Source organism: Stegostoma tigrinum, chromosome 17, assembly GCF_030684315.1.
Source record: "Stegostoma tigrinum isolate sSteTig4 chromosome 17, sSteTig4.hap1, whole genome shotgun sequence".
In the NCBI taxonomy this organism is placed as follows: domain Eukaryota; kingdom Metazoa; phylum Chordata; class Chondrichthyes; order Orectolobiformes; family Stegostomatidae; genus Stegostoma; species Stegostoma tigrinum.
Window position 1 is genome coordinate 41908365 of NC_081370.1, and position 16755 is coordinate 41925119.

General features: G+C 38.9%; 1 protein-coding gene and 1 long non-coding RNA gene across 4 annotated transcripts in view; one reads left to right on the top strand and one right to left on the bottom strand.

Annotated features, from left to right (window-relative positions):
* The window catches only part of LOC125459451 (doublecortin domain-containing protein 1-like), a 484037-nt gene that overhangs the window by 255284 nt on the left and 211998 nt on the right, over positions 1-16755 (bottom strand). For all 3 annotated transcript variants that reach the window (XM_059652117.1, XM_048545936.2, XM_059652115.1), the window contains exons 11-13: positions 8847-8945; positions 6846-7012; positions 2822-2944 (exon numbers count right to left, since the gene is read on the bottom strand). In XM_059652117.1, the coding sequence (XP_059508100.1) occupies positions 2822-2944; positions 6846-7012; positions 8847-8945 (389 nt within the window). The remainder of the gene's footprint in view (positions 1-2821; positions 2945-6845; positions 7013-8846; positions 8946-16755) is intronic.
* The window catches only part of LOC125459452 (uncharacterized), a 56195-nt gene continuing 45695 nt past the window's right edge, over positions 6256-16755 (top strand). The window contains exons 1-2 of the long non-coding RNA XR_007249026.2: positions 6256-6580; positions 13469-13589. This is a non-coding gene — a long non-coding RNA (uncharacterized LOC125459452). The remainder of the gene's footprint in view (positions 6581-13468; positions 13590-16755) is intronic.

The window sequence follows — 16755 nt, forward strand, 5'->3', positions numbered from 1 at the left end:
ATTTTGATCAGATATGACTAGAGTTCCAAATTAGCATTCAAGGGAATAAGTAGTTTTCAGACTCCATCTGTGACTCACCAATCGTCATCACCACCCCTCCACCAACACCATTCTTCACATTCACTTCTATGTTACTGTCCCTTGGCCCCAGTGATCCTTGGGACTATCATTCCATCTCCCAGTTTCGATTGAGCCCCTTTATATTGCTAATAAGATGCACCCCTTAATTTCACATGCCCTGACTCTGGAGGTTCTTATGTTCCTCCTTGTCCTACACATTGCCCACGGAGAGGCAAGAGTAATACCCCTCTTCCAGAGCTCGTACTCCCCTCCAGTTAATTATGTTGTACCCATTAACTGAAAATACACAATATCATGATGACCATTCCCTCAGTGTACCAGTACAATGAAGCCCATAATCAGACCTGGATCTGCTTACCTTCCCATGGACACTTTGGATTGACCCCTTCCCCAATTACCCACCACCACCACCCACACACTCACCCACCCACCACCACCCCAACCCCCACCACCACCACCAGTATTGAAACCCATGACTGACCTTCACATACCTCCAGCATAATTTGGTAGGACAGTCCAACTGAACATAACCCACACCCTAGACCAATCACCATCATTGAATCCTTTATTCTTAACATTGTAATGGTCACCAATGCAGCTACAAGAGCAAGTCAGGGACAGGCAATTTTATGGTGAGTAACTTGTGACTCCTAAATCAACAAGGCAGAAGCTAAGAACACAATGGCATACTCGTTACCTGCCTGTATCAGCTCAGCTTAAACAAAAAAATCTTCTTCACCATCCAGGACAAACATCCCTGAGATTTGGGACCCCATCCACCAACTTCAAAATTCACTCCCTTCATCACCAATGCACACAGTATCAGCAATGTGTACCATCCATAAGGTGCATTGTATTAACTCAACTACCCCAACTGCATCTTCTCAACACACAAACATTGCTACCTACAAGGAAAAGGACAGCAAGTGCATGGGAAAACTACCAGCCATAAGTTCCCCTCTGAACCATATGAAAACCTGACATGGAACTGTATGAGCTTTTCTTCACTGTTGAAGGTTCAAACTCCTGGAATACCCTCCCTGACAGCAATATTGATGTATCCATAACACTCAGTGACCAAAAACCTAAAACCATTAGGTTTAGGAGAGAAGTAGACAGACCCGACAATCCTCAAGTCCATTTTCTTGCCTTACCCCAATGGCTCCAGATCTCCTTACTGATTAAAAATCTGTCCACCTCAGCCTTGAATATACTTATTGTCCCCGTCTCTCCAGCCTTACAGGGAAACAATTGTTCCACATCTAACCTGTCAAGCCTCCTAAGAATCATATGTGATTTCAATAAAGCCATCTTTCATTCGTCCAAACTCCAAGACTACAAGCTCAACCTCTCATAATTGGGAGCATCCTTGGTACTCAGAATCTAGTGAAACTTTGCTGGACTATCTTCAGTGCCAGTATATGTTTCCTTAGACAAAGGAACCAAAACTATTCACCACATTCCAGGTGTGGTCTGACTAGTGCCTTCTATTCTTTAGTAAGACCGCCGTAATTTTATACTCCACTCCTTTTGAAATAAAGGCCAACATTGCATATTTTCTTTCCCTCTTACCATCTCAACTTGGCTGCTGGCTTTTTGTTACCCACCCACAAGGATCCCCAAATCCCACTGTGCGGCAGCTTTTCCCCATATAAATAATATTCAGCTCCTCTATTCTTCCTGCCAAACTACAAAATTTCATATATTCCCACATTATATTTCATCTGCAAGATATTTGCTCACTCACTTAGATTGTCTATGCCCCTCTGTAGACTCTGGCATCCTCAATATTTGCTTTCCCGCTTATTTTGTCATCTGCAAACTAGTCAAGAATACACTCACTTCCATCATCCAAGTCATTAACATGTATTGTAAATAATTGTGGTCCCAGCACTGATATCTCTGGCACTCTACTAGTTACAGGTTGCCAATCTGAAAAATGCCCGGCTTATCTCATCTTTGTCTTGTAGTTTGCCAATCCTCTACCCATGCTAACATGCTACTATCCCCAACATTATGAACTCTGATCTAGTCTTTATTATTGATCATGTAGTTCAAGAAGGTTCATCACTACCTTCTCAAGAGGAATAGGGAAAAAAATGCTGGCTTAGCAAGCAACATCTACATTCCATGAACAAATATAATAAAAAATTCCTCTTGTGGAAACAATTAAAACTAGATGACATAGTATAAAAATAAGACATGTCCCTTTTAAAACAAATTAGAAAAGATTTTGTCTCACAGAGGATCATTAGAGTATGGAATGATCTTCACAGAGGAGACAGCCAGCTACATTATTAAATTTATTCAAGGTTATGTTAAATAGATTTCTGACAGACATGACTGTCAAGGATTATAAGGTGCAGACACGAAAGTGTAGATGAGACCAAAACAGATTCTCCACAATCTTACTGAATAGTGAACCAGACTCGGGGGCCAAATTGCTTACACCCATTCCTAATTTCAATGCTTCTAACTATCCTATCCTGTGAGTGTTGATTATGGGGCTTTTGCAATTACACAAGTATGGTAGTATTGTAAAACCTTGACTAAATGTTTTAATGTTTCTGTAAGGGACTTTGAGACATTCCCAGATTAATTTCAAGACTCATGAGCTTAACACAAGTAGTGAGGTGGTCTCCATGGCTTTCAAACTCAATACTGTAATTCATTTAAAAGAGTGTGTCAATGTAAAGAGGGAAGTCTAAGATATTACTAAAATGTGTTTGAAATGTCATACTTTTCCAAGCCAGTTAAGGGACCATTATATTCCAGAGAAGTTTTATAAACCACCTTCTGGTCCTGCTCGATAACTCCTATTACCCGATCAAACCTCACACAGAGGAATGGTTTGCAGATGCTCCTGTAAAATAGACAGACAGCAACGAGTAATTGCCAGGTTTACTTTATTTCACAGAAGAGAAAAAACATTAAGACAATTAACTCCAATGATCATTTGAATGTTATTTTATAAAAGATTCAACTCCATCATCTTTAACAGTCGCTGATTCCAATTATTTATATGTTTAAAACAAGCTGTATAATTAATGACCCCCAAAAAACACGATCTTAGAAAAATTGATTAAATAGCAAAGTAATTGAAATAATTACTTATAAAGTTTGCAATGGCCTCTACATTAATTTTACCACAGGACCCTGCCTGAGGATTTTTTTTTATCATTGTACATCCCTTGCTGACTATTTTACACTCCTTTCAACATAATTGCACTACATATTGTATACTTGTCATGGGTAGCTAATTGGAATAAAAATATATACATAATTCCAAAAAATGAGCCATTCAAGCTTTCAAATTAACGCATGATCTAATTTGCAAAATTAGACATTATGCCATGCTTTTTATGACAAATTAATTTTGATTACAGCTCCATCCCTTCGTTAGAAGTATACACATTCTACGAAAATAATGCTATATATATATATAATATATATTAAAAAGTTTTAACCATTTAACTGTCTTGCATATAAATGTCCATCACACCCAAAACAGGCTTTTAGTGTATTGTTGATTTTAGCATATGCCTAACAGCAAGTTACTTCTCTATTTGAGAGACTTATCTATTCACAGCCTTTAGTCCTTGTACTCTTAAAGAAATTGACAGATTAAAAATCCAATTAATTTTAGCAGCAGAATAATAAATTATGTACTATGTACTACAATGATGTTACCTTTATAAAATAATTCAAATTCTACCTTGCACTGCACAGAAATTCTGCTACTCCACTAATTTTTTCAATTTAGCGTCACATCACTGGTTGAAAGTCCAAAAATATAGATCAGATTACTTTCCAATTGGTGAAAAGCTCAGGGCCCATGCCAACAGGTTAAAATGACATGGACAGCTAGGCAAATTAAAAGTATAGTAGATGACTGCACTTTCTATCTAGTGAACTAGAATACCAGGGGTTAAAGGTTGTTCTGCAGTTATACAAAGGTCTCATTACTCCAGACCTAGGAGTACTCTGTTCCTTTCCATGCACAACAAATAAGGAAGGAGATTTTGGCTTTGGAGAGCTGAAAGCCCAAAGCTAACTGGATTAGAAAGTCTGAAAGTATGGTATCTTCAGGAATTACATTGCTTCATGTTACTGATTTTTCCCTACAATATTCCCTACAATTTAGATGATTATGAGTGACTTGTTTGAAATTTTCAACATATCATGGAGAACAGATACTTCTTTTTTTGTACATCTCCTATTTCCACAGGTTTCCCAATCTAGGATTAGGAAACATATCCTAATAATTGGATTCTGCCCTTTCCAATGTGAAGATAGAAAACATTTCAACATATAAAGAATGGTAGTAGTTTGGAGTTCTATTCTGCAAACAACAGTTGATATTGCGTCAATGAATTATAAAAGTGAAACTGAAAGATTTTTCTTTGGAGCTAATAGGGAATTAAGGAGCTAAAGCAGCTATATAGAGCTTAGTTACAGATCAGCCATGTCCTCACTGAATGGCAGAGAGATTCGGGGTGATCAAAGATTCTTGTTTCTAGAATTCTATTAATCCTAGAATAAACCAGAAGACCATCAACAAAAAAATGTAAACGTTAAATTCATTAGGGGGGCATGGTGACACAGTGGTTAGCATGGCATCATGGACCCAGGTTTGATTCCAAAGTTGGGTGACTATCTATGTAGAGTCAATGGTATGCATTCCTCCCATGTCTGTGTGAGCTTCCTGTGGGTGCTCCAGTTTCCTCCCACAGTAAAAAGATATGGAGGTCAGGTGTTTGGTCATACTAAAGCTGTCCATAGTAGCAGGGGGTTATACAGATTGGGTGGGTCTGGGCGGGATGCTCTGAGGAGAGTCAGTGTGAACTCAATGGGCCAAATGGCCTCTGTCTGCACTGTACAGGTTCCATGATTTCTTTAATGGAGCTTCAGGGAGAAATCATGCATTCCTATCTAAAGCTTAGTGGTACAGGGCATTGTTCTTTAAAATACCTGGCGAGAATGATTATCTGTAAAGCAACACGGCTGATGAGCAGGTACAGGCGTGGCCAGTCACCTGGACAATGACAGGACAGACCTCAGAAAGTGGCTGTACATGTACTAATGACATCACTGCACAGTGTTCAATGACATCACAATCAGCACAAGACAAGGGAAGAGTGAGCCCTGAACCAAACAGAGATCAACTTCGAAATAAAATAAACTCTTTTTATTTTGTCCTGGGGGACTTCATTTTAGATCCGGGCAGCCTACTCCAGTTGCTTGAGAATGATGCCAGATTTCTTTCTGCTCTGTTTGTCACCTAGAGGTAGTATTTACAGGCCACTCTGCCATAAGGGACTGAACACTGAGCCAAATTCAAACGATGCCATGTCACAACCTGTGTTTACAAGTAAATGTTTCATATAAATCGGTCTAAAACTTCACCTGATGGAGGCTTGCATTCACTCAAGGGCTCACCACCTTTCATTTAAAGGTATTACACAATTGCCACTGCAATGACAACAGTTTCCATATGCCCTTCATGGTATCAGTGTTTAGTTCAAACATATTCCTTCAGCTCAAAATCTATCAGTTTCAAACACCTTCTTAAAGGGACAATTCAAGCCAAGTAATTTTTAAAGAGGCCAGTTTTAAAGTGATACACATCACAGAATCCGTCCAGTTTTCCTGCTGCTCCTTCAGCTTGCAGCCTAAGTGACAACAGGACACATCAAGTCCACTCATTTCCAGTTGAAGTGAAAACAAATTGTTCGGTTTGTTTTTGGCTTAATTTGCGAGTAAAAAATGTGCTGTTCATTCTTTGCTAGTTATAATTACTCCCCTAAACAAAATCTGCATTTTCAGCAGGATGGAGAATTTCAGTCGAGATGAATCGATACCCGGTTTAAAACAAAACTTGAATTACTGGAAAAGCTCAGCAGGTCTGGCAGCATCTGTGCGGAGAAATCAGATGATAACCTTTCGGATCCGGTGACGCTTCCTCAGAACTCGTAGTTCTGTATCCGCAGTTTTTAAAACAAAACTTACTGGAAGTTTGAAAAAAAATGAATATGATTTCAGAAAACTTGTGTTTCGTTTCTCAAATGTCAAATTTGCACCTTTGGTTCCAGTTTGCCAAGCCATTTAGTTGACCTATGTTAATTTGTGTCTAGTTGATTCGTCTTAGTTGTTCGTTGAAGGACTTGTGAAATATATTGTTGTACTTCTGACCCTCTCCTAACAGGAGATTGCGACTCTTCAGAAAAAAATACAGGGAATGCGAGTCCTATCTGTCATTCTATTTTGTTTTTGTCACTCGTGCATAAGAGTTTAAGACATTATTGGAAACGACGCAAACAACAGGGACTGCGCTGTCAGAGGGGTTGATAAAATTCACTTAAGGTACTTTTCAATTACTGTCCGTTTCGGCTTAAAAGTGGACAAAATGCGAATGCTGGGGACCAGGTCAGAACAGCCCACAACGACGACAAGATGATGGGCTGTACCCCCTGGAGTGTTTCCATCTGCCATCATTAAGGTGACTATTCAAACATGAAAAATTCCTTCTCGCGGTGCTGACAAGCAGACATCAGGAACTGTGACAGAGCTTTGTAGATAAAGCTAGTCAGACAGAGATGTCACACTCCCCCGGTATGTCTCAAGACAAAACCTCAGAGAGGGGGGAAAAAATCCCGGGGATGCAGTGAAACAGTTATTACCTGGGGTGGTTCCTTTCCCACAAGATAACCAACAAGGAAGGTCAGCCTGAGATCACAGAGACAGCAAGTGCGTTTTCATTTTACCTGTAGTCTTCTCCGTAAGACACCCAAACCTTTTGATCATTTTCAAGGAAAAGGGGATTTTTTATTTCTTGCCCATTTTCATCAAACAACCGAGTAGGACTAAGGTTGAGACCTGAAGCGTGATATCCGGACGAGCACTGGAGCCGTTGACAAATCATCTGTAGCAACTAGGACAGATGGTATAAAGGAAAGAATGATTTCAAGAAAATAAGTCTGAGATCTTGTGGAATTGGAACCCTAACATATTAATTAATCAAAAGGGTGCTCGGGAAGTGTGAATGATTGAATTGTTTATCTTGTAAGAAACCAAAACAGAACATGGGCTTTTCTTTTAACCAGCAGGTGGTGCAACTGTATTAGCATTGGTCTGACCCCGGCTCCTGTTCTGGTTACAGACAGCAAATTTTTCAGTATAATCATCAGTTGCCCGCTTTGCACTTGTCCACTGCATTTTTTCCCCCTTCAAAACCATATATATATACATAAATTAAGATTTGGGGCCACTGTCGACGAGCAGTCTTCGGTTTGCAGCCTGAATAACGGGTGGCTAAGTAACTGACGAGCACCATGAACACGCGAAGCAATAATAAGGCAGCTCCACAAATGAGCGAGCGGTTACTTTAAATGCAAACTGGGTCTCTAACACAGTTGGTAAAACCCTGATTGCAATTAGAGACAAATACCAATACCCATTTCTGAACAGGATGCAAAAGCAGCAGGACATTTTTGCAGGGGGTTGGAAGAAGAGAGTGGTTATGTTGGCATAAAAGTGGTAGAATTGGTTAATAAAAGCATTTTGGAGGCTTAATGCATGAAAGTTATAGTGAGTAGTTGAAGCATATTGTTTCCAATTCTGGGCATTAGTGTTTTAGCAATGATGTGAAGAGGTTATAGATGGTGTTGAAAATATCTGTGACAATATTACACGGTTTGAAGGATTTCAGTTATGTGAATAGATTGAAGGATCCATGGTTGCTGTTCTTGTGGAAAAGAAATTTGATGGAGAGTGAATATTTTGGGACTGTGTAGTTGATGAGAAACCATTTCCACTTTTTAAAAAAGGGGCTCTTTTAAAAAAAAACCCCAGCCACCAATTTAAGGCAACTGGTAAAACATTCAAAGACGGTGAGGAAAAACACTTATTCAGCAGATGGTTAAGATTTGGAATAGGCTATACCTAAGCAGTAGAGGCAGATTCAAGCATAGCTATCAAAAGGATTATTATTTGAGGAAAAGAATTGTCGAGCTCATGAGAATGGTGAGGGAATATGACTAGCTGAACTGTTCTTGAGGTGGTAAGTGCACAATGGGACAAAAGCACTGTTACCAATCAGTAATTCTTAATGACCAAGGTCAGCTATTTTTGGAGCCTTGCTTCCTCATAAACATTCAAAAAGGGAAGCACAGTGGAGTGGCTGCATGGAACAGAAATAATTTAGATCTTAAAACTGCTATCATTTTCATATTGTTCCACTTTAATTTATTGAAATATATCTCAAGGGCATCAACTATAAGTGAATTATGTGTAAATATTTATCAAGTCATGTTTTTGAGTAGATGCCACATAACAGTAATCTAAATATATAGAGAGGACACAAAGGCCAATGAAACATGTTTCCTATTATATTGGGAGCATCTGGCTGGTGCAACTTCTCAGCATTTTATTAATTGAAATGAAATGAACCAATTTCAGAAGTATGGAACTGTTGACCAACAGTTGAGGCTAAACAAAGTTTGAAATGGGACTTTTGTTTGAGTGGGGAACTCAGAATAGGATAGTACAGTAGTTTTACGATAAATTGAATGTCATTCTGTAGACTTCAGCGGAGTATAACATAAGGTAAATTATGTCCCAACAATGAATCCAGTCCTGTCAGTATTCCAGGTAACTAATAAGGTAAAAATTGCAGTATGTGTGGTTAAATGAAATGAAGTTATTGGTGCTGTTATTATTTTTATACTTTTTTAAACTGTTTCTTTTCTCCAACAAAAAAAACTCACTTTGTCCATCATGAATTTGTCATTTCCCGATTCTTTCTCGATGACCTTCATGTTAATATAGATGAGAACCTCTCCAGTGCTCTGACCATTCCGATACACCTGATGAAGGAATCAAACCAAACGGGTTAAAGTTTACAGATCTCTCCAGCTTCAGTGTGTCATTTTCAGGAATGCTTTACGTTAGTTGGAGAATGTGATATTTTCTTGTTAGTATTTATACCAACATAATACAGAGATTTTTATAAAAGGTTCACATCACCCATTTGTCAATAATACTGAAGATAAATACAATCTCCATTAATCTAGTATTTTTTTCACTACCTCTGGATACTCTAGAATATGTTCATTGCCACTGAAATACATCTTTAAAGTGTAGTCACTGTAATCATGGAGGGGAATGCAGCAATTAGTTTGTGAACAGCATGCTCTCAGAAAAAATCATTGAGATAATTGCCAGATAACCTGATTTCTCAGAAGCCTAAAGATTGGAATCTGGGAGGAATTATCCTAGTCTTCTTCAAAATAGTAGTTTAGGGAATTTTACGTCCATCTGAGAACATGCAAGTAAGGTGTCAGTTGACTAAACCAACAAATATTTGGATATTAAGAGTTAAGATGGGTGGGTGGAGTTGAAGTACAGATCGAATTCAGTGGAAGATCAGGCTAGGGTTTAATGTCCTGCTAGTATTATCCTCTGACTTGACCTCCAAAGGCATTAGTTATGATATGTCAGAGGATGTGCTGTTATATCTGTAAGTCAGGATTTTTGCCCTGAACATTCCTCTGCAAAGGCAGAGTTGATTAAGATGCTCATCCCATTTAAGGCAATAGATGAATGCAACTTGAGAGCATCCAGAGTGTAATTGCTATTAGGCAAGGGTACTTTGCAGACTAGAAGATATGTCCAACAAAAGTCTGTCTGAAATGAATAGCCTTCTTATTGTATACTTCTGACATTTGAATTGTAATGGTTAATCTCAAAACAAAACGCATTTTCTTTCATGTAGCACGTCAATACACACTGACAACCAATAGATTGTGAAATGCAATAAATGTTGCTGTGGTAGGCAAACACAACAGGAAATTGGTGCATAGCAAAATCTCATAAACGTGAAATGAGTTCTTTTTGGTGATATTTGAAGAAAAGTGGTTATTCCTGTTCGTACAAAGGAACACTTTTTGCCAAAACGTAAGTTTCATTTTAAAAGTAAAATGTATGGTACACAGCATTTCAAATGATAATAAAACACATACTTTTCTCAATTGAAAACATTGCACTCTCTGGTGCCTCAATCCAATTTCAAAATTTGTAGGATTTACGAAATTCGTATCTATGTTCATTCCTATCCAATGATGACGATTTATTATTATCCAACAATATACATACAGCTCAAGGGGTTCAATAAGTTTACAGCTCCTCAGGACATTATTGCTCAAAGGCTGGACAGTGACCTTTTCCCACTGTGCCTTTATAGCAACTGTCCCAGGCTTCAGAGAATGCCTTATCACATAGACCTGGACCTTGGAATTTGCCGGTCTGTAACAATTGGTTGAGGAAAACTCCTTGCACAGGAAGACCAATGGGCTTTGGGAAGGCCAAAGATCATCTTTCACTAAGTTGGTTTTTCTTCAGTCACATTTGATGTTTGGTTTAGTGTGTTTCCCAGGGAACAGCCCCTGGGAAGCACCTAGGGCCCCTAGAACACCAAGACCTGCATCATGGAAGTGCTCAAGTCAAACCTCAACAAAATCCATGGCATTTTTCTTCAGATTTTCTTTTGTAAAGGTTGCTTACATCTATCCAAGAAGTATCAGAAAGACAATACTTCGGAAAACAACAACTACTTACCAGAATGAAGTGATTGCAGAGATAACATGTTCAAACCTGTGGCGGAGTTTGAATCCTTGTCTTTCTGACAACTAACAACTGGATTAGGCTAGGCTATATAGCTAGACAGAGAGATCAGTTTTTGTAGCTCAATATTGATTAAGGCCCAATACTCTCAATGTGAAGGATAATAGTTCATTAACGTATGGCAAACCAGCCAATTATGTATCTTGCAGTCAATTGGCTGACACAGTACTGCAGGAGAGAGTTCAACAGCACTTAAAATGCAAGTGTGCCAGATACTCAGTAATGTATGGGAGATTTCCTGCCAAGTTGCTAATGTTGTTAGAGACTAGACAACGGTATATTATCCACAGGATGTGCAAACAGAGCAAAATTTGGTGTTCAAAATCTGGAGAAAAGCCTCACTGTTGGATAGTAACAGTGGGGACTTTGCTCTGTTCAAGCACTGAGTTTCTGTCACAAAAGTTTAACATCATTCCCAGTTTCAGTAAATACAGACACTTTCAGCAATAGCCATGTAGGTCAGAGGACGGTATTATTAGCTAAACACTACAGGCCATGCATATGTCAAAACCCTAAACTTGTAAGATATAATCAGAAGAAGTGCTAAGTTTCGTAAAAGTAAACAGTAATTGGGTAAGGTTTCTTTTATTAATTAAATGTGATACTTGTATGTTATCCATCAGTCTTGGGAGATGATGGAGAAAATTAATGATAAATGCATCTTACTGACTCATTGACTTGTAAACAGAGAATTAGTTGCATTTCCATTTCCATCACATCTTTCAAACTACAATTTGCCCTGAGTGTTGGTGGCTTTGACTGAGTCCTACCTAATTCAGTTCAGTTTGATTTCAGAATTCACTTCAGCAATAACATGTAATACCAAATATACCAAGTCTCCTCAAATTTTTATTGAGATTTTTCTTCTGAGATAATGAGAAATTTGACATTGTGAATTTCATCACTCTTAGTCACGTAGATTATTTGTCCATATTTTCTATCACTCAACAGATACAAAGTGGATATTCTCGAGAAATCTAAATCTAATAATGAAGCAAACTGTACAAACACCTTGAAACCCAAAATAATTTGTTTCAATTCACTGAATAAAATAACCAATTTCTTGTCTTGTTAGATTTTCCATTTTGATGGAGTTGACGATAACATTCATTTTCGCTTCAGTGCCATCTCCATCTATGTCAAATGTTTCCCATAGCAATAAACAGGAGTAAATATACTACTTGCCCATCACTTTCTCTCTGGACTATGTTTCCTTTCAATTCTGTACGCCTTTGATCTATATGATAATGACTCTTTTAAAGAGAATGAGAGTTGGGGGCATGGCTATATTAAATCTAATAAACAGGTTACTACAAAGTGGACTTTGTTAAACCTTCAGACGTATACCTCTGCAGTGAAAAAGCGTTAAGAAATTATAACTACTAGATTGTCAGAACCTCAAGATACTATTGTGATGCCATTCAAGGATATGTTCCGATCAATACACAAACCCAGATATTGCAAATACTACATAAGTGTGAAGGATTTTTTGAGGTGGCATTTTGACTGCATCTGGAATAATTCTTTTCTTTGCTTAAAAACAGTATGACTCCTTGGAGCACCAGCAGCCTTTTGATTCATCCTCAGTGTAAAGTTTCTGATATGAATCTGAGCAGTGGCTGAAAATTAATTTTCACTTAATGGCTTTTCAATTAATGGGTGCCATTCACCATCATCCAACATCACACCATCATTAGTTAGCTTTTATTTCCTTTTACGAATCCAATGCCTTCAAGCCAAGTTAGAGTTTCTTTCTTCAGGAGGTTGGCCTAACCTAAGGAATCTTAAATCCCTGATTACTGTCTGGCCCTTCCACATATATATATAGTTTAAACCAGTTACATAACTATCTGAGGCATCTCACACATCTCATTCTGGCCCCTTGAACATTCCCAGCTTTCAGTTCTTCTCCATTGGCGTCTGTGCATTCAGTTGCCTAAACAATAAGGACTGGAATTTCCTCCCTACACCATCTTACTTCCCTTACATCCTTTAAAATATTGCTTAGGAATTTCCTCCCTACACCATCTTACTTCCCTTACATCCTTTAAAATATTGCTTAGAAAGCCCGTCTCTTTGACTAAGATTTTAATCATCTCATGTAGTCATGATTTCGTAGTTTCACAATGACGGCGTGTTTTAGGATGCTCCTGTGAAGTAATGCGGTGCATTTAATTATGTTAAAGGTGTTTGCCATGCCCAGAAAGGATGAAGATTATTATTTTAAGAAAAGTATATTCTCTTGTTCAATTTTTAAAATGGACTGTTGCTGGATTTAAGATAGCTATTGGCCACAGAATGAACTTTCTAGAAACTTCCTGTGAACAAAAGTTAACTCATCCTCCTTCTGGAATGTTATTGTGCCGTCATTTTCACCAAGCCCACTCAAAGCAGTCAAAGAAAATATGTCTTATCCAGCTGGGCTTAGTTTAAAGGAAAACTATTGAAAGTCATTGTGCCTGATTTGGTGCTCATGACCCTCGCTGGTATCTGCTATAACACACTCGGTGCATCAAAGCCATTTATTTAACTACGGTGACTCATTTAGGAACACCAATCATGTGATTGGAATTTGTGTTTCTCATATAGTTTTAATTATACAGTTTTGGCCCCTTTGCTCAATTTATTTTTATCATTAAGACAGAAAACAACATATCAGCTCCAGGCTTTGCTAATAACCTGTTTCTAGTTTCAACTTATTTTCAAGTCCTGATCTCTAGGAAGACCTATGCATTTCAAGTGAAAAATGAACAAAGTTTCAGGCTGCAAGAATTGTAGATATTTTCTAATCAACTTGTGAGACTCGATCCAGGTGTCCAGGCTCAGAGGTAAGGACACTACCATTGTATCCCAAGAACACCAGCTGTAAGAATTATACTGCTGTGCTTTCAACTGAATTGACTTGCATATGAACTCTTATCAGAAATACTGTCTAACCAGCCACCTATCAAAACTCACTGGATATTGATTGATCACATCCAATTCATGTGAATTAATGCCACTATCTTCAGCCTTTGTGTAATTAATCATTGTAGCTACTTTTTTTCTTTCTTCTATGTATGCTCCTGTACGTGTGTGTACATTCAGATCACAATTCCCTCACTCTGGAGTTTTGATGCATTAATTTACCGTTTACGGTAAATTTTATTTTAAAGCAAAGTTGACAATGGATTGCTTTGTTTTAACCCTGAAAAAGATTACTGTTTTTGTTGAAATGACTTCATAAACAGATTTGGGGAAATACACTACTGCCTATTTCAAAGTGCAAAACAGATAATATCTTTTTTTAAAATTATCCCTGCTATGCATGGAAGAGGATAATAGTAAAATTCGATTCACCTTTTCCTCGTGTTAGCGCTATTAAAATTGTTGTTGGGTTAATCTAATCTTATCTTCCCCAAAACTAGGGCAAATTTTGCCTTCCAAAGGCAATGCATTAAGGATTGTATAAAAGTATATGAAATCTGTTACGTTATTAACAGAACTCAGGGGCATTTAAGGCAGTGCAGGAGCAGAAAATAAAACTACTGTTATCAGATTATTTTAATTTTTTTGTGTGTGTGTCTGTCTGTCTGTGTGGGTGTGTGTACACATTGAACTGTTGAAAAAGCTCATGGGAATGAGGTACAAAAATGCTAGACCTTTGTACTCTAATATTGCCCACATCCTAACATAAAGAGAAAACACTTGAACTGCAGCATCAAAAACAAGAAAAAGACATTTAGATCGAGGGCCTCCTCCTACTTTCTAAAGTCAGAATTTCACCAAAGGTGATTGTGTGCCTTACTAAATGTTTCAGTCATGTCACTTACAATGACCATTTCCAAACCAAACTGTCAAAGTGAACAAACTTTGTGAACCTGTCCCACAGATGTCCCTGCAATGAACAAGTAACATGGGTAAATCAAACACCCTCTAACAAGTCACTAATTTAGAAGCAAAAATAAAACAAATAAGACAGGAAGTCACATATACTCTTCTGCCTGTGTTTGCGCATTTTAGGTTGAATGCTCACATTTGAACCATGGGTCTGTTTACTGGGAAAGCATTGCAACTCAGTTTTCACTGCCTTCCTGTTGTCATTTTCAAGGGCAGCTTCAGGATGCCACAGACAAGCAAGGAATTATTAAATTCCAAGGTCTAATATCTGGCAGGGGAAAGGGGAATAGGCTAGCAATTTAAACAAGTTTTAGGCCTGACTCATCCAAATCAGTTTGATGACATGCTGAGATGAGGGAAACATCGCCTCAGGCTAGTAATGACAACTAATCACTGTTTGTGTGCGTTTTATCTGTTCTCAAAGCACAAACAAAAAAAACTTTCCCCCAAGCAAGTGTTCTTACACCTTGAAAAGACACGGAATTTGAAACCTCAGCAGTTCATGGCTGATAGGAAGTTCTTTGTTGATTTCTAGTATACCGCAGTTGAAAAACTGTTTACGTGAAATGTTGACATGTCTTTTCTCATTAGAAGCAAGGACTAATGATGTCACACAACATCTTGTAAGATAATAAAATGTGAGGCTGGACGAACACAGCAGGCCAAGCAGCATCTCAGGAGCACAAAAGCTGACGTTTCGGGCCTAGACCCTTCATCAGAGAGGGGGATGGGGAGAGGGAACTGGAATAAATAGGGAGAGAGGGGGAGGCGGACCGAAGATGGAGAGTAAAGAAGATAGGTGGAGAGAGTGTGGGTGGGGAGGTAGGGAGGGGATAGGTCAGTCCAGGGAAGACGGACAGGTCAAGGAGGTGGGATGAGGTTAGTAGGTAGCGGGGGGTGCGGCTTGGGGTGGGAGGAAGGGATGGGTGAGAGGAAGAACCGGTTAGGGAGGCAGAGACAGGTTGGACTGGTTTTGGGATGCAATGGGTGGGGGGGAAGAGCTGGGCTGGTTGTGTGGTGCAGTGGGGGGAGGGGACGAACTGGGCTGGTTGAGGGATGCAGTCGGGGAAGGGGAGATTTTGAAACTGGTGAAGTCCACATTGATACCATATGGCTGCAGGGTTCCCAGGCGGAATATGAGTTGCTGTTCCTGCAACCTTCGGGTGGCATCATTGTGGCAGTGCAGGAGGCCCATGATGGACATGTCATCAAGAGAATGGGAGGGGGAGTGGAAATGGTTTGCGACTGGGAGGTGCAGTTGTTTTTTGCGAACTGAGCGGAGGTGTTCTGCAAAGCGGTCCCCAAGCCTCCGCTTGGTTTCCCCAATGTAGAGGAAGCCGCACCGGGTACAGTGGATGCAGTATACCACTAAAAAAACTAAAAATACTAAAAAAAAAACCACAGCCACATCTTGTAAGGTCTGGCGAATGGGGCAATGGTTAATGCACAGCTTGGATGCCATTAACTGAGGGGAAGCTGCAGATTCTCAAATAAGAGCATTAACAATATGCTAAATTAATCAACATTTAGGAAGATATTTTCATGTCTCCTCTGCCATTAGACAAGACGCAATATATTAATGTGATTAAGAAACAGAATTATGCATATCTGGAAAACGTTTGGAAAATTTATAACCTTTGTACAGAACTATAAAAACTGAATCAAAGCATTTAGGTAGCTAACACAATTTAAAATATAGAAATGCACACAGGATAAATGCAATTTAAGGAACTAGACGAAACAGTCAGTTAACAAATTTAGATATTTGCAGAAGTTGCAGATAAAAGATCAGCATTCCCAAATCAGGCCAAAACTCTAGGAATAAGACCATAAGACCATAAGACATAGGAATGGAAGTAATAGGAATGGAAGTAAGACCATTGGCCCATCAAGTCCACTCCGCCATTTAAATCATGGCTGATGGGCATTTCAACTCCACTTCCCTACACTCTCCCCATAGCCCTTGATTCCTTTTGAGATCAAGAATTTGTCGATCTCTGCCTTGAAGGCATCCAATGTCCCGGCTTCCACTGCACTCCGTGGCAATGAATTCCACAAGCTCACCACTCTCTGGCTGAAGAAATGTTGTCTTGTTTCCGTTTTAAATTTACCCCC